Source organism: Tachysurus vachellii, chromosome 25 (assembly GCF_030014155.1).
Source record: "Tachysurus vachellii isolate PV-2020 chromosome 25, HZAU_Pvac_v1, whole genome shotgun sequence".
Classification (NCBI taxonomy): Eukaryota; Metazoa; Chordata; class Actinopteri; order Siluriformes; family Bagridae; genus Tachysurus; species Tachysurus vachellii.
Genome location: NC_083484.1, coordinates 10,129,173 through 10,152,291, shown reverse-complemented (window position 1 = coordinate 10,152,291; position 23,119 = coordinate 10,129,173). Strand labels below are relative to the sequence as shown.

Below are 23,119 nucleotides of genomic sequence, written 5' to 3'. Positions count from 1 at the left end.
CGTGCGAAGGAAGCAGCTTGTCATTCAGAGGAATTCGCCACCTGAAACGCGTGACAGTAAAGTCGGTTATAAAGCAGTCATCTGCCTAGAGCTTTGCAAACTGATGGACTTTATCCTCATTGAATATCTGAACATGAATAATGTTAAATGCCATATACTGTATAACTGATATAATAATTCTCTGAGTGCTACTTCTCATATCAGGGAGCTGACCGACTATCTATGTAAGTATTAAACCAGATGTAAGTCATTTATTTTACAAGATGTATATATTGTTTCTATATTGCTGCTTTTCAGAGCATTTAAAGCATGTTGGGTTGTGTTTAAACGTCTTGATCGTGAATGGATGGATGGTGACATATCTTTAGGAACACATGTTTTCCACACTTTTACGAACACTTAAGCAGATCAGCTTGCAGCATGAATAACATGACCGACGCATAATATTCATGTTGCACTCATTTAAGTTGATATAGTTTAAAATATTTTCTTTGCTGTCATGTTAAAACTAACTTTTGGTATGTGAAAACCTTTTGGATATCATTCTTCTAGCACAGCTTTTCTCTGGACCGAGCACGAGATGATACCACCAGGAGACTGCATGTATGCAGGTCGGAAACGGAGGAAGCCCATACAGAAGCAGTTAAGTATTTCATTGTCTTTTTTTATTTATTTATTTATTTTTTGCTATTTATAGATAAATTCTAATCAACCTTGGATCTGGGTTAGTCTGTATATTAGGCTTGTCCTAAAGGAGTGTGGGATCTACTCTTTTGGTTATATCTGTCTATATTTGATGTATTATCAAAGTAATATACAGTGATGTAATTATTTTGACATTACTTAAATAGTCATTACTTTAATATAGTTGTGTATATAGTAGTTACAGTGTATAGTTATATACATTCTTTAATTATAATGTGTTTGGAGATCTTGCACCTGTTGTAGGGTCACTACACAAATTCCTGAAAATCATGGAACTATTTTTAATATAAAACACATAAATTGACTATATAAAATTGCATTTTATTCTGTCTAGCAGAAAACCTGCACCTGTGAGCGAGAAGTCCAACCCATCAAAGCGGCACAGAGACCGGTTGAATGCAGAACTAGATCGGCTTGCCAGTCTGCTTCCTTTCCCACCTGAGATCATCTCCAAACTGGACAAGCTATCTGTGCTGCGTCTCAGTGTCAGTTACCTTCGGGTCAAAAGCTTCTTCCGTGGTAAGACAAATGCTTCTAATTATAACTGTAAAAAGAATGAAACATTTTTTTTTAGGTGGGTTTAAGCAAAGGGCTAAAGAAGAAAATTGCTGTGACTCACATGTTTGTGGCTTTTGTTTATGGTTCAAGGGTAAAACCACATGTTCTTAAAAGATTTCAATTAAACCCATCTTCTACAATGCTTTACCTATATTTGTATACATGATGACTGATGATGATAGTTTTCTCATTCAGTTTATATTTTAGCATGATAAAATCAGCCGTTAACATGGGGCAAAATATGCACTATAAAATTTGAACTTAAATAAATATTTGATTTTGTTTTTCCAAACAGCACTTTTGTGCCTACTTTGCTCTAATGTATATGATACATTTTTGCTGGATTTAATTAAACAACTTAGTTTCATAACAAATGAGTCATTAGTCATTTGTTTAATGACACTGAGAAGTCACTTTTGAGGTTTCATTTAACAGAAGCCTAATTCTGCAGTGTGCATGTTATGTTCTTTTTAAATATTGTTTGAATTACTCCAATAAAACACTATTGAATTGTATAATTATTTATTTAAATGTTTGTTCAGTAGTACTGTAGTTCTTTAAGTAAGTAGTATTTTACAATACTAATCTTTCTGGGTACTCTACAGTGCTGACATTCACAATACAGCAATTTCTACATGCATTTTTTTGTTACAAGCTGGACAAAGCATCTAAGGTTACAAGGGTGTGCAGTTAATGCTTAAGTCTAAGTACTTAATGCCTTTTTAAAGCATTAAGTATTATATAGTAACACATGCTATCCATTGTGTGAAATGTTTTAGTTCTATAAAGAACATATATAATGAATTTTAAACTGAATCTCAAGCATTTGTACAACTTTTCTTGTTTGTTCATGGTTAGGTATGGGGTTTTTATACTTAAAATTCTGATATGTTTTTTATATACCACACCTTTATTGGTACATATATGACTTAAAACTACTTACTTGACTTAAAGTCCCAAGCTTTTAGTGACTCTGCCATGTCTATTACTGACTTGATGTTTTCAGTGTATAAATATAAAGGTTTCTGAAATTTAATGGCAGTACAAAAAAGGCCAAGATCAAGTTCACAGCTGGTGATGTGTGATATTTATTTTTTTATACATAAAGATAGAATCAGTGGTAACCATATGTAGTTAAGGCATTTTTATTATTTTTTTACATTATTATTTATATAATTATTTAAAGCCTAATATTTTAGTTATTGATAATAGCTACTGAATATGAATATCAGTGCCTTTAATGTCATCATCTACACCTCTGTTAGCTAATTAGTAGATGCATGAGAACATGATATCTATATATTGTATAGCAGCCTGTTTAGCTAAGCATTTAAGTAACTGGTTTATGAATAGGAACTAGGAACTGAGGGGGCACGGTGGCTTAGTGGTTAGCACGTTCGCCTCACACCTCCAGGGTTGGGGGTTCGATTCCCGCCTCCGCCTTGTGTGTGTGGAGTTTGCATGTTCTCCCCGTTCTCCTCGAGGGTTTCCTCCGGGTACTCCGGTTTCCTCCCCCGGTCCAAAGACATGCATGGTAGGTTGATTGGCATCTCTGGAAAATTGTCTGTAGTGTGTGAGTGTGTGAGTGTGTGAGTGCGTGAATGAGAGAGTGTGTGTGCCCTGCGATGGGTTGGCACTCCGTCCAGGGTGTATCCTGCCTTGATGCCCGACGACGCCTGAGATAGGCACAGGCTCCCCGTGACCCGAGGTAGTTTGGATAAGTGGTAGAAAGTGAGTGAGTGAGTGAGTGTGATTGCGTCAGTGAATGAGAGTGTGTGTGTGCCCTGCGATGGGTTGGCACTCCGTCCATCCTGCCTTGATGCCCGACGACGCCTGAGATAGGCATATGGTGTGTGATATGATGTGTTCAAAATGTCAACAAGCATTGTGTGTGAGTGATTTTCATGTTCCCTTTAACTTAAACTCTACAAGTGAATAGAGTGTTAATGTTGTTGTTGTTTGTAGATTGAACTAAATGTAAAAGTAGACAGGTGATGTAGTGAAGTAGACAGTAGCCTGGTGATATACTAAGCTAAACTTAAGTCGATAATGGATGAATAGCTTGTAGTTATCTTAGCACATTTGTATGAAAGTAATATGATGAATAAGAATATGATGTATAAGATCATATTCATTTTTCATTATTTATTACACATTTATTCATTATTCATTTTTTTTAACAAATAGTTGTTTTACTAATGAACATTACAGACCAATTCAAATATGTATACACTAAAAATGACTTCATTGATATGTCACATGTTTAAAAGTAACATATTATTCACATTCAGAAATGATCAGTTCATTACTTTGCAGACAAAAAAAACAAAATAGACATCAGCACATTCTTTAGATAAAAAGTATTACAATATATCAGTGGGTATCAATATGTCAGTGTCAACTGGACTATCAGTGTCACGGTGCAAAGTGGAAATAAATTCATGTGAGATTCTTTTAATTAACGAAGAGTGGAGCCAGTAGCTCAGGAATGAATGAATGAATGAATGAATGAGTTAAACTCCTAAATCATAAATGGCAAATAGAATGACCTGTGACTTTTCTGCCTGATGCAGTGTACAGACTTAGTGGAATTTGATACCCGTCATTGTGTAGTGGCCTTGAGTGTCAAGTTTTAAAAGGTGATTTGATGTTGGAGGATTATTGCTCCTATTTTGCAGCTGTCAATGGCTGGCTTACCATTATAATGTAAAGATGCACTGCGTTCAGGAAGTATACAGATCCCTTGATTTTGCAGTCATTTTACAACATTATAGTCATACTCTAGAATGGACTGATCTCAGAAAGCAGGTTTTTATGAGGTTTTGTAATAAGCCATTAAGTAGGCATTATCTGTGGTGCTTATAATATAGCTTAGGTACATGTGATTCCCATTGATTTTCTAAATCTTCATTAACAGTCAGATCAAAAATAGACAATTGTCTGTAAACACCTTAGAGGCAAGATTCTGTTGAGGAACAGATCTGGGCTTTTTTTTTATCTTTGAAGATCCAGTATCAAAATTCCATGATCTGATTAGCTTGAATTTTGAACATAACATGTACATCTGGAGGAAACAAGGCACTGCTGATCATCTGGCCAGTTGCATCCTGTCAAGGAAGCACAATATTGGCAGCATAACACAGTGGTGATGTTCATCCATAGGGGGTCTGGGAGGCAGAATGGAGAGAAACATGAAACAGTTATAAAACATATACTTATGTTACATTTATCACAATCATATGTGAAATACTATACTTTTTGTTATGGTGTATTTCTGGATACTTACAGTATTAAATGTATTTAGTTTCAGAATAAGGGTATAACCGAACAAAATATTAGGAAATATGAAGAGGTCTGAGTACTTTCTGAATGCAATATATCACCTAATGTCCCATTTTAAATTATATTAAACTATAGTACATGTTTCTTCTGATTCAAGATGGAATGCCTACCAGATGGGGAGAGAAAGCATGAGATTTGTGTGGAGTTCTTTTCACATTTCTCCTTTCTCTCTTCTGTCTCCACAGTAACCTTTGCACTCATTCACTGTAACACTAATTTACGGATAGAAATAGCAGAGGCCATGGATATGACTAAGCAAGCCTATTATGTTAAACCATAATAACACAACTCACAGTGAAGGAGCCTGTTTGAAGTTTCATTACCCTCCATTAGTATATAAATGCACCCAGACCATGGTTTGAACCTCTCAAAGGACACATTCATAAAGATGTATCTTCCCTTCTAGCTGGTCACCAGATCTCCATGTTAGCCAGTCCTTTGCACGCAATGTTTTTGGTCCCAGACAGTGTGGTCTAAATATATAATGGCCTTTTTTCTTGTCAAATAAGACAGTGGAGCCACACTGATGAACCAGAGCAATATAATATCTGCATTGTTTTATTTATGTATTTGATCTGATTTGAAGTAGTATTACAACATACATGAAATTATAAAACAATTATTTCACATACTTATTCAACACTTTCTTGTAACTCAAACATTTCTTTCACTAGGTGGAACTGTTAGAAATCTTTATTAAGAGGAAATTTGCAGAGGAAATTACCATCAAGCTGATCCATCTCTTGTTACACTCAGTACCCTGGCTCACCCGATAATATCTGTAAAACTTGAAATGAAATAAAACATTTCTTTCCAGATTGGTCAGGAGGACGTCAGCCCAATTTGAACAACATACTACATGCTTTAAAGTTAACATAAACATTTTAAACATTGCATTATTGCACACAGAAATGTAAGGTTTCAGCTTGTTTTTCAAATTACCTAGATGCAAGCACCATGTATTATCATCTTAGGATCTTGAAAAACCATAAGGTTGCCTAGGACAAATGTTAATTTTTGAAAATTGATTGATATTCATTCATTCATTTTCTACCGCTTATCCGAACTACCTCGGGTCACGGGGATCTCAGGCGTCATCGGGCATCAAGGCAGGATACACCCTGGACGGAGTGCCAACCCATCGCAGGGCGCACACACACACACACTCATTCACTCACGCAATCACACACTATGGACAATTTTCCAGAGATGCCAATCAACCTACCCTGCATGTCTTTGGACCGGGGGAGGAAACCGGAGTACCCGGAGGAAACCCCCGAGGCACGGGGAGAACATGCAAACTCCACACACACAAGGCGGAGGCGGGAATCGAACCCCCAACCCTGGAGGTGTGAGGCGAACATGCTAACCACTAAGCCACCGTGCCCCCTCTTGATTGATATTATTTACGTTTATTAAACATTGTAGTGCAGTCAGTGAACCTAATGACCTACCACAGCATTATGGATCTACTAATTGTTTAAAAAACTGATAATAGGGATGCTTTACAGATGTTGGTAACTATTTGGTTGCTGTATGTGTTCGCCAGGCAGTGAACATGAATTTACAACCTCTGGTCACCTTTGCTCCTGTAGGTTTTCCACTGGTGCTGTGTAACAAGGACTGTGGTTGCTTTAAGATGTATCACTAGTAGACCAAACCACACTGTTTAAAACTCAAATCATCAACAGAAAGCAACAAAACAGCCCCAAAACCAAGCAAAAAATATAATTAAATTTTGTTGTTTTGCAATTGTGTCAATAAAAACAAAAATTCACCGAAAAATTCAAATGGAAAATTAGAACCCTAATGGTTAGTGAACCTGGAGGCATATGTAGCTACAGTAGCTAGTAGGCAGTATGGTGTGTACTCTATAACAATATATGAGTACAGTGCATTAAATAGATTTATTGCTCTTTATTACTATATTTATTGAATTGTTGGTTACCTGTCCATGACAATACACACTCAAAAAGAAACTGTTTTGCATATTATATCAGCAGTTTCTGAAATACTAAAACCAGGCTGTCTGGAACTAAGAGCCATGTCAGATCACTATGGTTACATTTTTCACCGTTATGACTTATTGTGAACACTAAGTGAAGCTCAACCTGTATCTACATGATTTTATGCACTGTGCTGTGGCCACATTATTATATTATATTATATTATATTATATTATATTATATTATATTATATTATATTATATTATATTATATTATATTTTACATTATTATAATGGGATAATTGCAGGTACACCTCTGGCCAGTTTTGAAATAAAACTGTTCATGTTCATAACATTTCTATACATTGCTTATATGAAGTTAGAGAAATATTGTTTACACTTGTCTAATGATTTGTTGAAGTAACATGAGTAACATATAATGAGCTGCAAAGTAAAGAGGTATAACTAAACACATAATAACACATCTAACGACATTTATAATTGCTTTCAGTCTTGTACAATTTGTCATCAAATTTTGACATTATTAGCAACTTAAAAGTATAAAAGAATTAAATAAATCGAATACAACAAATGGCTAACTCATGTCAGTTTCCCCACATTTTTGCTCTTCTCGCATAAATATCATTCGAATAGTTTTGAAGTCTGGGTATTACTGTAACCAAGACATGTTGTTGTTAAGATAAATCAACAAAATTTGTACAAAAATACTTTAAACATCTGTAGCCACCATGGTGGTGTTTGCGTTGTGAGGCTTTGAATCTGCTGTGGTTGGAGAGTTTGGATTAAATTAGGAGACGTAACTCAGCCAGATGTGACATTAGCCTCTGTGCTCACACGCAACTCTCTCAGATTACTTCTTCCACCTTGTATTTCCCTTAGTGCATTTACCATGAATAAATGTAGCCGTAGATAGTAATCTAATCAAGTAATCTAATTTCAGTATTTCTATAATTCATCATGCTATTCTATACATTTAAAGTATTTACATGACACTACGTATATCTAGATAGGTTGTGTGTCCCAGAATATTCTTCTGAGTGAGAGAGAAATCAATGGGAACAGAGAATTAATGGCCTGCAGTGATAGGCTTGAAAACAGTATACTTTGTCTCTTTAAAAGAGAGAGAGAGTGAGAGAGAGTGAGAGAGAGAGTGAGAGAGAGTGAGTGAGAGAGAGAGAGAGAGAGAGAGAGAGAGAGAGAGTGTGGAGGAGGAGGGGGGATTGCGTGACTGCAGCTGACTAAAAGCTGACCTCAGAGAAGTGGTTATGAAAACGATCTGACGAATCATGTGCAGGAGACCAGCCCTGCAGAAATGACAGGGAACTTCCTCTGTATGCGCGTACACACACACACACACACACACACACACACACACACACACACGCACGCACACACACGCACACAGGTACAGTATTTACTGAGGCTTACAAGAAAAATAACAGCTTGAAAACATAATGTGGTATAAACACAAAAAGAATAAACAAGAGACAGAACTGCATAAAACAAATTAAGACAGCCATTAACAAAGTAACAAAGTTCCTACACTCAGTAACAGTAACAAAGACTTCAGGCAGACTGACTGATTTTGCTCTTACCTAACATGATCTTTATACACAAGACTTCGGCTAAGGCAAGGTTAAAATTTACATGTAATTTTAGTAAAATACTGTTTACTTATTTAAACTGTTTTTGCAGACCATATCATGTATAGTTTAGTGAGGTGGAAAGACTTGTGAAGTGGTAGGCCTTTTATGATGGATTGGTTTGATAATTGTCCATCAGCCATCAGAGAGCTCTATTGCTGATTGGCTGTGATTTCTTGATCACTTACTGTAGAGCCTTGAACAACTGGTACGCTGCTCTCAGTGGTGCGCCTAAAGATTGATAGTTAGTTAGACAATATCAGTAGACAATAATATATATTTGCAATAGATAAATGAACACATTTGAAAAAATTATATACTTGACATAAATAACATACTGAAATCTCATATTTGTCATTTTTTAATTATAAATCATAATTCAGTTATGTTCATTCAGCAGTGTGGAAGGTACTGACATGTATTACATCGAAAACGACTGCATTTACAAAATTCCCTCATCTTTTAGATGATTATTCTCATCTCTCCAAAAATTCTTTATTCTAAAAGTATTATTTAGACTTTACCGGTAACCAGCAACCAGATGACGTCAATTTGAACAGCTGTTTGTCAGTGCTGTTTGTTATACTTGCATTACACTACAATTGTGTGTGTGCTACACAAATGTTTTAATGTTTTTCTTAAAATGACGCTTCTTTATCTTTAAAATTGCGCAAAAAAGATCCAATTTGCAACCTGCAACTGATGTTTCACATGTAATTGAACGTTTCACACATAAAGGGAGTCAAGGCAAAGAGTTTCTTTCTTGATAACGTTTAGCGATTGAAAGCAGATTCTTTATGTTTAGTGACTGTCCATATATCAAAAAGCAAAAGCTTCTCAATAAATGATGATGTTTAAAGTTACATTTTTGTAAGCAGTCAGGTATCAGTTGTCAGGTATTACTTCCTCACTAAAACTACATTTTTTCATCTTCATAATTCTGACCCATACTCAATACTCCAACTAGTCCATACACTACTTTAATGCCCTTTTTACTTGTCTCTCTACCAGCACCATCGGATTACTCACAATATGCACACTCACATTAAACATTGATTACCCAAACAAACACACACAAAGTGGTCTGCTCACATTTCACCCACTCTATTTAACTTACACTGGTTGCCTAACTACTGTTTTCACCCTTTCCTCCCCACCTAGAAAGCCTTAAATGTCTATGCCCCAGGTGATTTGACTGATATCTTACTTCCTTTTACCCTCACCCATCAGTCATCTGGCTACAGTTTACTCACAATAACTATTTTCAGACCTTCCTTTATGGACGGCAAGTCCTTCAGTGTTGTTGCACCCGAAATCACCTTCATTTCTGCTTCAATTCACATCTCAAAACCTATCGCTTCACTCAGTGCTATCCTCTTTTTTCACCGCATTCTATCAATTGTTCCACGATATTTTTGATTCTTTACATTTTTAAAATTCTTATAGTATCATGCTGATGTAAACTGCTCTTGGGTTTGAAGAAGGTTACATATATACAGTACATCATGTATCGTCTGAAATTACATTATTTGTCATCATGCCCCAGTTTAGCTGTACACAGAACTACAGTAGTGGTTGGAGGACATGAATTGGATAGCAAAATACACACATCAGATAATAAACATACAAACTATATGAGTATACGAATGAGATGTATATTTTCCTCCTCAAATCAGTGCACTGTATAGTCAGTGTTATGGATTTATACAAGCTAATATTTTGCATGTTGACTGGTCCCACTGTTCTGAAACACAGGTTTAAACACGGGTGTGCCATACAAGCACATCTAAAATGAATTAGGAGCCTATTTTTATCAAAATCTACCATCAAACAGTCTTTGCATATTAATAGTGTTGCCATGAAACACCTTTATGACAGTACCAATTTTTAATAATATCATAAAATTACACCTTACATTATAAATCATGATCTATCAATTTGAATTGAAGATAACAAAAACAGCTGATCTTTATTTTACATTGATAGCAGCTGTATGATAAATTCTTCTGAGCATAAGATTGACAGTTTCCTTCTGAGCATAACCACATCCCATATATAAAAGGATGTGGCACTTATCACAACAAGGTTAGTGTTTTAGTTTTTTGTTTTTCATTTTTTTCCCTAAAAAAAGTTCTGATTGCTTTCACATAACAATTCACCATAAGAATCGCATTGAAATTAAGATTTGGTTGGAGTTTGAAGGATGAAGGTCATTTCTGTCTGTTGTTTTTCAGTTATTTGAAAAAGTGGAAGAGAGACGAGGCGTCGGAAAAATGCTGCCTTTGTTTCCTTTTTGCTATTTAAATGAAACCTATGAATGTCTGAACTCTATTGGAATTACATTACCCTGGTAACAATAATTGCTACTGGCATGTGAAAAGAGGTTCAATGAATCACTACCACATGTGATCCTGAATCTCACTGACTGCTGATATTTTAGAACTTCTTAAGCTAGTAATTACAGATTTACTTTATTTAGAAATTAACTACATTAATGACATATTATTGCCAAGTTTTTAAGGTTAGTTACCTATAACAAATCTGTTCAATTCATAAAAGGTTCACAAGTAGATTTGCACACTTACAGTACTTATGCTTCTTTCACTATGTTGCATTTACTATATCAGCTAACACATGTCAATATTGCAAAATACTGTAAAAAGGCTACCAGTGAAACAAAACAAACAAACAAACAAAAAACTGTTAAAAGTGAAGTGGATATGCCACATAGAAGTGGGAGAACTGTTTGTCTGTCAGAGTAGACACACACCATCAGCATTGGGAATGTGAGCCTTTGCCAGTTTTCCAGTGCTTTGTTATGTAGATGCAGGTGGTCATTTCATTCACGCATCAAGGCCAGGCTTTATTGTGCTTTGCATAATGTCTCAGGATACAGCTGCATAGACACAGCCAGAAGTCAGACCCTAAGGCTTGCGTTTCATCATAGCATCTACCCAAAAGCCAGAGTATCTGCAAAAGATGAAAGTGCCAGATTGTACACAAAGCCACACAAAGCCACTATTATGAAAAATATATTCGGTCATCAGTGAATTTTAGAAAAACACTAGAGAAGTCATATCATGTGTTTGTGTGCTACTATTCTTTTTCAACCAGAACAGCAGAAACTATTCATTTGCTTTTACTCATTATTTGGAAACACATTAGCTTTGCCTAATATTTCTATTATCACTTGAATCATGTATGATATTGTACTGTCAAATATTTATGTTGGATTAATCTTAGATCATTTTACCTTTTGATGTGTCTGTCAGTAGCTGGTACAGGCATAAAGGTTTCATGTTTTCTGTCTGTCTGTCATTCGATGTGCCATGTAATTATATCTGAAGATGTCAGAATACAAAACACAGGGTTTAAATGACCAAATACCACTTAAAAGTGTACATGCCTGTTTATGTCTAGATATCTTTAATTTATATGTGAATTCTGAATTCAGATTTCTCTATATAGAATTTCCGGAGTTATAATAATGTAATGCATATGACTAATGCATTTTTGTCAGTTAAAGAGTAGGGAAGAGAAACGTGCCTTCGGTAACAGTAAGTGAAAGAAAGAACAAAAAATACTTTTCTTGTGTGCTAAGAATGTCTTTAGTATGAGTTGGTAAAAAAAGAAAAATGAAAAAAAAGGAGAAAGAAAAAACACCCACACACATTCATTAGCAAATGTCAGAGAATTAGTTTGCTTGACATTTTTTAATCCTAACCTGTTGCAAACAGCACTCATGCTTTGCCAGTAGTCATCAATATTTAACAGCTGTTGTTGTTATGAGCTTTTTTCTTTTTTTTTTACTGTTAATGTGGCTTTACAGGCTTGCACGCAAGGGTTTGGCTGGGTGCCAGTAGTCTGTCAGGGACACCAGGAGATTGACAAGAGGCTTGTTCGCGTGACAACAGCACTTCGGTCAGCCAACTCAAGGCTCTAAAAACAGTGCCTAGCTATGCCTCTGTCTCTCTCTGCTCTAATCTTTCCAACCCTGTTTGAATGAAGGAGGGTTATTTAGCAATTGACTATTCATAAGAAGAGCTGGCTTACAGAAATAAACCTTTTGTCCTCCCCAGAGACACAGTCTTACTCAAACGTTAGAGTGTATGTACATTAAAGGGAAAATAATCTGAATGCTAAGTGCCACGTCAAATTTAATAATTGTTTAAAAGTATTGCTCACATTGCAAATTCAAATACAACACATAGCCTTGCTTGACTCTTCTTAAATATAATAAATGGATTAAAAAAGAAATAATAAGGTAACAATAAATAAAGACCTTATGAACACTAAATTTATAATAATAACTGCATAGCCAAGTAGAATGTACAAACTTCTGTGTACTTATAAATATACATATGCCTCTCAGTAAACATTGATAATGAAAGTGAAACATAACTGAAATAAAAGAATGCTGACGAAAAAGTCCTCAATACTATCCAAGCAAAATGTAAATAGCACTCTTTATTTACTGTTCAAATGTAGTGTAGCTAAATGTTTCTAGTTATTTTTTCTAGGGCACAAACACATACTTCATCCCCAGAGATATTAGCAAAAAAAGATCAAGATAAACTGATTAGCCATAATATTAAAACCATGTGCCTAACATTTTGTAGGTTCTGCTTGTGCCATCAAAACAGCTTTTTCCTGTTGAGCCACAGACTTCACAAGACTTCTGAAGGTGTTTTATGGTATCTGACACCAAAACTTTAGCAGCAGATCTGTTAAGGCCTCTAAGTTTTGAGGTGGGGCCTACATTGATTGTACATGATTGTCCAGCACGTCCTTCAGATTCTTGATCAGACTGAGATCCAGGGAATTTGGAGGCCAAGTCAATTCTTTGAACACATTATCCTGCTAAAAGAGGCCACTGCCATCAGAGAATACTATTGACATGAAGGACTTGGTCTGCAACAATGGTAGGCGGTTCATGTCAAGTAACATCCTGCTGGGATTCCCAGCAGATTATTGCCCAGGACCTCACACTGGCTCACAATGTGCATGCTTCTTCCCATAGTGTATCCCGATTCTATCTCTCCCCAGTTGAGCAATGCACATGCACCTGGCTATCCACATAATATAAGAACAATCACACCACCTTCTTATGTTACTCCATGGTCTAGCTCTGATGCTAATGTGCCCATTGAAGGTGCTTTCAGCAGTGGAAAGGGGTCAGCATGAGCACTCAGACTGGTGGATGACAACTAGGAACCTTCAAAAAAGTTTATCTGATTAGACCAGAAAGTGCCTTGTAAAAATAAAGCAGAATTTAAAAATCAACCCCGAGTTTGAAGAAAATGCATTTGTTTCCAATTTACCAGTTGTCCTTTCTTGGATCTCTTATGTACTAACCACTGCCTACTGAGAACACCCAAAATACCTGCTGTTTTGAAGAAGCTATGACCTGTTCATCTGGTCATTATAAATTGGTCGTTCAGATCCTTACTATTAAAAAAAAGATGTGACTGTTCACATGCTGTCTAATGTATCCTATGCCTTGGGATATGCCATTTTAATTAGATAAGCAATGTTATTTTCATCTGTCAGTAGTTTTATTATTTGTGTAAAGTTGCTCTGCCTATGTACTTTTTAATTAACTTACGTATCTCTTTTTAATGTAATTCCCTGGACAAACAAGCAAGCATAACATGGGACTAGCAAAAACAATGGGGTTTAGGTTTGTCCATTTCAATGATTTGAATGATTATAGTGATTTTTCTTCCTCCAATGATTTGTTTAAATTGATTTCAACAAGATTTACTCATCACATCCTTTTTTCAATCTGCTGAACATGAGCAGTGTCATTTCCAAACTTCATGTAAAAAAAAGGAAATGCTTAAAATGAGTAAAACATTCTCAGACCTACTAGTTTTATTGCAACAGTTTACTTGTATGCCATTTGCCAGCCAATTTTCAGAATAAATAGTAGTATAAGAATTATAGTATACGAAATTTAAGAAAGATTTTCTGTATGAATAATTCCTTTGCTCTATATTTCCTCTACAGCCAGTCAAGAGAAGCAGTTGATGAATCCCCTCAGCCCTCCGTCCATAAATGACATCAGGAAGGAAACTGTGTCAGTTTTGCCATGTACCTCTGAGAGTGAACTGCTGCTGGAGGTATCTCATGTCCTTCTTTCTATAAACTAGATGCTTGTACTTGTTAATCGATAACTTACTTGACTTCCCACATACTCATTACTATCAATACATGTTTATAGTTACAGGCATAAAGAGATGTGGAATTTTAAGATTATTAAGAGGCTAATTTTATAGAAACATGACATTTTAAAGCATTTGGCAGACATCCTTATCCAGAGCAACTTACATTTTTATCTTTTGTGCATATGAGCAGTTGAGGGTAAAGGGAGTTGCTCAAGGACCTAAAAGTGAGAGCTTGGTGGCCCTGGGATTTGAACTCACAACCTTTCAGTAATCTAATACCTTAACCAACTGAGCAATTCAATGTTAAGGCCCTTGCTCAAGTGCCCAACAGTTTGGTGGTGCTGGGATTCAAACTCACAACCTGCCAAGAAGTAGTCCAACGCCTTAACCACTGAGCTACCACTTCCCAAATGACAGGGCTATGAAATTAGGGACACTTGGGACAAAAATGCCATGTCCTTGTCAGTAAAAATCTTGTTGACATGTTTTCGTTTACTTTTGGTGGATGGATTGGTTAATCTGATAATTTTCTCAAAAGTAAACATTATACAGTACTTAAGGAGCCAAAATAGTTAACGATTTGAAGCTCATAATTGTTGTGATATATCTTAAACACAGTGATGGGAGTCTGTTTTAGTTAGTGTAACTGATGACCATTTAAAAGACCGAATTGCTTTTAACATCTGTGTCATCTATTATTAGTTGTTGTGATGGAGGTCTTCAACAATCATTCATTCATTCATTGATTCATTCATCTTCTACCGCTTATCCAAACTACCTCGGGTCACGGGGAGCCTGTGCCTATCTCAGGCGTCATCGGGCATCAAGGCAGGATACACCCTGGATGGAGTGCCAGCCCATCGCAGGGCGCGCACACACACACACACACACTCATTCACTCACGCAATCACACACTGGGGACAATTTTTCCAGAGATGCCAATCAACCTACCATGCATGTCTTTGGACCGGGGGAGGAAACCGGAGTACCCGGAGGAAACCCCCGAGGCACGGGGAGAACATGTCTTCAACAATCAATTATCATTATTAGTATTACAAGAAGGGGCACGGTGGCTTAGTGGTTAGCACGTTCGCCTCACACCTCCAGGGCTGGGGGTTTGAGTCCTGCCTCCGCCTTGCGTCGGGGGTTTCCTCCGGGTACTCCGGTTTCCTCCCCTGGTCCAAAGACATGCATGGTCGGTTGATTGGCATCTCTGGAAAATTGTCCGTAGTGTGTGAGTGCGTGAGTGAACGAGAGTGTGTGTGCCCTGCGATGGGTTGGCACTCCGTCCAGGGTGTATCCTGCCTTGATCCTGAGATAGGCACAGGCTCCCCGTGACCCGAGGTAGTTCGGATGAGCGGTAGAAAATGAATGAATGAATATTACAAGAAGTCTTGCTGAGATTATAAAAGTGGATCAATAACCAGGGGTCTGTTCTACATACCCCTAGAGAACATACTGTCATGCCTTCTATTCATGTTCTTGATTATGAATGGTAAGGTTTGGCTAACCTCTTGTGAACCCAGTGTAAATTGTGAACCCAGTGTTGCACCCAGTGTAAATTAAGGCTCCTTTTAGCTCATACAAAGGCCAACAATATCAGAGACGTTTTGCTGCTCACAGACACAGTGAAATTTAGTCCTAAACAGATTTTCTGTTAGCTGTGGTAAAGTTTTGCATCTAGAGAAGTCACCACACCCTTTTCCTTGGATGACTTTGAAATGCATCTGGTGATGCTTTGTTAAAATCTTACCAACAATGTGAACATTTTTGATCATCAAGAGATGTATTCTATTTTAAATCATAAATCCAAAAACAAATAAACAAACAAAGAAACAAACAAAATAAACATGATAAAATAAGAAACTCTTGTAGATGAATCGAAGATACTGTAGTGATGAGTCTTCTAAACCCTTAAAGTCCAGATTTTTGATTTCCCACAGGCCAAACTTACGAATTCTCACTTTTCTAGTACATTTAATAATAGTTTCACACTCCAAAATTACTAAATTTTTTTAGATGAATAACTGAGTAGAGTTAAGTTTGTAGTTTTTCAACATTAAAACAACAGAGAGTTACTGAGCTACTACAGAAACGCATACACTGTACGAGATGCAACACAATGACATGATGTGTACAGCTAAATAAGATGATCATAACAGACAAAGTTATTAGAATTTGTCTTCACAGTTTCTGGCTTTTCAGCACACTGCTGACCTGCTCTGTCTCATATTAAAGTGGAGGTGACAAGGCTTGGCCCACAGCTCACTTCAACTCACGCGATCATCTCACAGTAGAAACAAATGCTGGTAACAGATGATAATACTCAGAAGCTCTTGGGCAGTCTCCCTGTGCTTTGAAAATCATCTAAAATCGTTGTTGATGGGTGTTCGGTGCCTTGAGCAACCCCCCCAACTGCTCCCCGGGCACTGCAGCATAAACGGCTGCCCACTGCTCTGGGTGTGTGTTCATGGTGTGTGTGTTCACTGCTGGGTGTGTGCACTTTGGATGGGTTAAATGCAGAGAATGAATTCTGAGTATGGGTCACCATACTTAGCTGTATGTCACGTCACTTTCGTCACTTTTCAGCTGAGTTGAGCTACGATGATTGTAAGAGTAACTTTGAATAAGAGTTATATAATTTTCATATTCATCAAGCCATTTAGTAAACCCTTGTCACAAAGAAGTGTCTCAGTCATGCAGGAAGCTACCCAGTGATCCAGAAAGTGACCACTCCCCATAAGATAAATATGCACAAATAATAGCATAGCTATGATGTTTCAACTAGTAAACATTATTGAAGGTCTTGACATGCATGCACACACGCACAAGAAGGTATCCAGATGATTCTGATCACTGTTTCAGTTATCTTGAGTTCATAGAACTAGTTGCAAATGCAACTAGCATCATGCTTGGTTATATAACTTATGTGAAACTTATCAGAACCATATGTGAAACATACAAGTAGTGAACTGGTGTAAAATACTGTATTTATTATTATTTTTTTGTTCAGTCCCTAACAGGCTTTGCGCTTGTTATAAGCAGTGATGGAATGGTCTTCTATGCTTCCTCTACTATAGTGGACTATCTGGGCTTCCACCAAGTAAGTTTTAGATTATTATCTATGCAACTTTCACTCAGGAACCTTATAATAATCCAATAATTAACCCGATAAACTATAAACTCTGAGAGAAAATTGATAAATTTGATAAAAATTAAAGAGTATTTATTTTAGCTAGTGTTTTAGCAAGCTGTCATTTTTTTTATTGTCACATATACATTACTTGACAGTGAAATTCTTTCATTGTATATCCCAACTTTGGAAGTTAGGGTCAAAGCACAGGGTCAGTCATGATACAGCATCCTTGTAGCAGAGAGGGTTAAGGGCCTTGCTCAAAGGCCCAACATTGGCAGCTTGGCTGCAGTGTTGGGGCTCAAACCCTGATTATCTGATCAAGGATCTAATTAACCACTTCAGCTACCACTGCCAATATTATTATTATTTTATTTATTTATTTCTTTTCTGACAACAGGAATTCTATTCAGATTAGATTATCTAGTGCATTTGGAAGTCAACTTTTTTTTTTCATAAGTCAAACTTATGCTTCCTCTCTCCCAAGATTTTTCTCTCTGTAGTACTATCAGTTTAATCCTTACAATCTTTTTGCCTTTCCTCTATTTATAGACTGATGTGATGCATCAGAACTTCTTTGACTACATTCACATAGATGATAGGCAGGAGTTCAGGCAACAGCTCCACTGGTCCATGAATCCCTCAGTGAACCCTGATCAGGACAGAGGAAATGGTATGCTATATTTAATTAGATCAAAATTACCTGGATTAATTTTGTAATGTATTTTTCTAAGTTGTATTTTAAGCATAGTGTCATTATTATTTATTTACACTGCCCTCCAAAAATATTGGGACAGTAAGGCCAATTGTCATGTCTTTTTGCTATACAAATATACGACCAAAAACCCCCCAAAGACAGCAGTCAGTGACATAATTAACAACCTCCAATAGGCCAGAGGTGAAGGCATTGCATTCCACTTTTTCAAATAATATTTTAAGAACAAAATAGTACAGGCCAAACCCAAAGATGAAAATAACTCAAATAGCTCAAATAATATCACAAAGCCAGACTGTAAAACATAAAGAAATTCAGAGATAAGTACTGCAACCAAGATTAAACTTTTACCAAAGTGATGGAAAGCCAACATGAGGAAAAACAAAGGATGTACTCACAATGGTGGTAGTGTCATTGTGTGGTCTGGCATGGGTTTCTAAAGTTTACTGAGTAGGTCAATAGGGTAGCAGCAGAATTAATTCAGATGTTTACAGGAACATATTTGCCTGGCAAATTACAGCCACTTCATGCAGTACAGTGACCCAAAACACACTGCTAACACATCAATGGATGTAATCAGGCGAAGTTTTTAGACTGGTCAAGCCAATCATCAGAGACGTATATGAGTCAAATATTAAGTGCTATTGACGTCTAGACTCGTCCAAGAATATTACAAAACCAAAGGTGCCATTTTTAACACTCTTAGATTAAATATCGGGAAAATCTTTATCTCAAACACAAATGTGTAGAAAAAAAGAAATATATAAGGAATTAGCCTTACTGTTCCAATAATCTGGGGGACTGTACATCACAAAACTCACTATGTTGTACAATGTATACAACAGTAGCTGACCCTGAATAATAACTTTTATTATTTTTATTATTGTCTGCTTTACAGGTGATGATTTTGTGGTTAGCAGTTTACTTCACTCCCACAATAATGATGGAGTTCCTCCAGAGTTTTCTTCCTTCCTTAACCGGTGTTTCATCTCCAGAGTGCGCTGTCTGCTGGACAACACCTCAGGGTTTCTTGTAAGTTAAGTCCGGCTAAGAGACAGTTTTTTTTTTCATTTAAATCTAGATTTAATCTAATATTTAAATAGTTGTGTTTGATGTACAGTAATCATGTTGTGAATAATTTCTCATTTTGAAATAGATTGTTCTCAGGAACACAAGATGACATATGCATTTATTATATGTATACTCCACTCTACAACTAAATCAGAGAATGTATAATGTGTAAATTTAAACCTTTCAGAGAATCATTTACTTTAAAAGGATACCACAATTATGCATTAACCTTTATTATGAAACGGCACAGTTTATAATGTATCTGATAATCTTATGACTGATTCTTGACTAAGAGGTCTGTATGAATCGGTTCATATGAATCAACTCAAAAGGGGTGGGTCTGGATGTTCTCTGAAGGTAAACACATTTATCTACCTTTTTTTTAAAAGACTATGCAGTTCCAAGGACATCTAAAGTTCTTGTACGGACAGAAGAAGACGACAGCATCTGGCACGTTCTTACCTCCGCAGCTAGCTCTGTTTTGTGTGGCCAGGCCTCTGCTCTTGTCCTCAATCACAGAGATGAAGATAAAAAACACAATAATTAAGGGAAAGCACAAAATCACAGGCAACAACATGATTCTAGATCATAGGTATGCCTCACTGTCTTATCTTGAGTTCTTGCATAATTTAGACTACATAGTCACATTTATTATTAATTTAGATTTATTATTAATTCATGAAAAAAATAATGAATTAGTTAATTGCTGGTATACACAGATGTGTTCTTATTAAACAGTGTGTCTTATAATGTAAACAAAATCTAAAATCCTTTAATACTTTCTCACCTACAGTGACAGAGAAGAGCACTTGAGAACGCACTCAGTGATGAACGAAGGAAGAGAAACACTTTTTCTGAATTCTTCCATTCCAGTAGCCACTTTACTTCACCCTACATCAAGGGCACCATTTTCCAAAGAAAATGTCAAATTCAAGAATGAAGACTACAACAGTAATGAAGAGCCTCTTAAAAGAGACTTTTTAGTTGGCCAGAAAGCCCCTGATACAACATGGCCTCCCAGAGGTTCTTATGGGCCATTCTGCAATGGTAATAGTGTCAACTTGTTGCTTGGTGGTCGAGTAAGCAAGCACGGTCACAATGGGAAGCCCTACAAAATATCCCCAGTGTACTACAACAGCACGACAGAGCTTTATATTCCAAAGATGTATGGGAGTCTTCCTCCACAAGAAGTGGCGGAAGGTGATTATTTGGACAGCAACAAAAGTGAAAATAGCTGTTATGAAGTCCAAAGACAAGTTTATGATGCACATATGATAGCCGAGTTACCGATCAAGGTAGAGCAAGACTCTGATGCAGAAAACGATCGTGACTATTATGACCAGGCTTGGACGGAACGTGAGCATAATCTCAGCTCTTATGATAGCCTGCAAATGAAAACAGAAGATAGTTACTATGAACAGTATATGCCCTGCCAAAAAAACACAGGAAGTAATGGACAACTGTACAGTAACCAGTACTCAAATGCCTTTGGAACAACTGCACCACCTGTAAAGTGTGCCATTGATAAAGATTCAGAATATCCCCGTTCTGCGAGGCTAGGACACTTACAACCACTCTGCAGTAGCCAAAGTAGTAACTGTATAGACAGCTACAATGCTGGTACTATGGAGCACAAGGGCTTCATAAATCAGGATTACAAACTTGGATATCAGTTCAAAGGACAAGGGCTGCTTCATTCCATCAAGCGTGAGCCTATGGAGTCTCCACCCTGGCATGAAAATGAATATGAACAGATGGGTGGGCAATGGAATATGATGCCAAATTCCATAATGAATCTTTCGCAGCCCAAAGCTAATCCATATATCTTTATGCAGTAACATAACATGACACTCTGCCATGTAAAGGCTACCTTTGTTATTACTGATAAACCAAAGATCAACGATGCTCAATGAAACCTTTAGCAGACACTTCTTAAAAAAGTACAATTATACATGATAGATACACAAGGCATTTATAGTTACAGATTCTTTACCTTTCAGGATATGGGAAAGAATTATTTTTCATTAATTAAACATTTGTATTAAATGTGTATTTTATGAACTGTTGTCATGTTTGCTTGTTTTTTGTTCTCATTTTTTAACATACTTTTGATAGAATAATTCTAATATTTGTATTAGGTATTAGTTATTGTTGATCCATCAGAATCTTGATATTTGACCTGTATGTACTGTATGATGATTACTGTTTATTGCACACTCTTTTAAATATTGTAGTCATACTATTAAACAAAATCTTTACCAAATGCACTTAAGTTGCACAGTGGCACAGATGTTAACTTGTAACATTATAAATGTGGGTTTCTGCCATTTCTGTGGTTTCCTAGAATTTTGGATCTAAATGAATAAACATTGTGTAAAAACATATTTTGCATGTTACTTAGACCTAATGAATGTGCACCTTAACACTCCAAAATGCAAAATAGTAATCTGGAAACTGAAATTGTGAAAAACATCATGTTTATTGTATTGTTTTTCTTTTTAGGTGAGAAGAAAATAATGTATTTATTCCCAATGTATGTGTACCTGAATGACAAAAACAACCCAATGGGGAAGCATGATGTAGCTTCCTTGAATAGTTCTTAAACTAAGAAGCCAAAATAAGATATCCATATGTACATTGCCCTGGATAAGGGCGCTTGCCAAATGCCATTCATGTAAATTTATACAAGGCCACGCTCACATTCTTACTCTGAAACTTGCGTTAGCATCACGTGTATCATTGCAGGCTGAATAGCCATACCAAGTACCCCTCTGCACATAGTCTTCCAGTTGCATCACTTCTCATTTACCCACTTCTGGCAGCTCTTCACCACTTGCTGCTGAACTCACAATCCATTATGTCAATTCCAGAGGGTCTGGTCATGCAGAACAGATCTACAGTTCCTATCCAAACATCAGCACTGCCAGCATACAATTTATGGATCCATGTGAATGAGTTTTAAGTAGAAATATTAATCTAAAATTATATTCTATTTCAAGTCAACAACCTTATTTGTTAGCATGAGAATCGAGAATTCTTCTTTTCTCCCCAGAAATTTTCAAAAATTAAATGGAGTAATGTATGGTGCCTTGAATGACTTATTGCCAACTTCTTCTTCTTTCGGCTTTACCCTTCAGGGATCGCCACAGATTCAGCGAATCTTCTGCATTCTCAACACTTGCACCCACTAGCTTCATTCATTCATTCATTCATTTTCTATCACTTATCCGATCTACCTCGGGTCACGGGGAGCCCGTGCCCATCTCAGGCGCCACTGGGCACCAAGGCAGGACAAACCCTGGACAGAGTGCCAACCCATCGCAGGGCACACACACACACTCATTCAATCACACACTAGGGACAATTTTCCAGAGATGCCAATTAACCTACCATGCATGTCTTTGGACCGGGGGGAGGAAACCGGAGTACCCGGAGGAAACCCCCGAGGCACGGGGAGAACATGCAAACTCCACACACACAAGGTGGAGGCGGGAATCGAACCCCGACCCTGGAGGTGTGAGGCGAACGTGCTAACCACTAAGCCACCGTGCCCCCCTCCACTAGCTTCATATCCTCATTAATTATTGCCAACTGACTAGGATAACTCCTACAGCTATCCAAATAGTATGTCTTTCCTGAAAAATACACACTCTGCTCTCATTTGTTAAAGATTCACTGTTAAGCTCTATGCTTTACACCCTTAATGAAATACAAATACACTTAGCAGACCTAAAAAAATGGAATAAGAACAAATAGGAGGTTGGCCTTGGGAGCCTATGAGCTACTAATTTATAGTTCTGATAAATGACATGCAAACGT

General features: G+C 36.8%; 1 protein-coding gene across 4 annotated transcripts; it reads left to right on the top strand.

Annotated features, from left to right (window-relative positions):
* LOC132840428 (uncharacterized) lies at positions 1 to 21,679 on the top strand. 4 transcript variants are annotated; one of them, XM_060862069.1, is made up of 9 exons: positions 1 to 224; positions 558 to 642; positions 1,040 to 1,224; positions 14,224 to 14,336; positions 17,395 to 17,484; positions 18,067 to 18,187; positions 19,128 to 19,261; positions 19,690 to 19,892; positions 20,094 to 21,679. In XM_060862069.1, the coding sequence occupies exons 2-9, from the start codon at positions 581 to 583 to the stop codon at positions 21,136 to 21,138; spliced, it is 1,953 nt and encodes a 650-aa protein (XP_060718052.1). In that variant the 5' UTR covers positions 1 to 224; positions 558 to 580; the 3' UTR covers positions 21,139 to 21,679. The 4 variants fall into 4 exon arrangements, with proteins under 4 accessions (XP_060718052.1, XP_060718051.1, XP_060718054.1 ...); XM_060862068.1 differs by having other exon boundaries at positions 553 to 642; positions 20,094 to 21,678; XM_060862071.1 differs by having other exon boundaries at positions 1,043 to 1,224; positions 20,094 to 21,675.
* Positions 21,680 to 23,119: the final 1,440 nt, after the last annotated feature.

Bases quoted from the DNA above. Each gene is read 5' to 3' on its own strand.
- LOC132840428 (XM_060862069.1), top strand. From the start codon at position 581: ATGATACCACCAGGAGACTGCATGTATGCAGGTCGGAAACGGAGGAAG. The intron at 14,337-17,394 runs GTATCTCATGTC...TTTTTTGTTCAG, and splicing joins AGAGTGAACTGCTGCTGGAG to TCCCTAACAGGCTTTGCGCT. The intron at 19,262-19,689 runs GTAAGTTAAGTC...TTTTTTTAAAAG, and splicing joins ACAACACCTCAGGGTTTCTT to ACTATGCAGTTCCAAGGACA.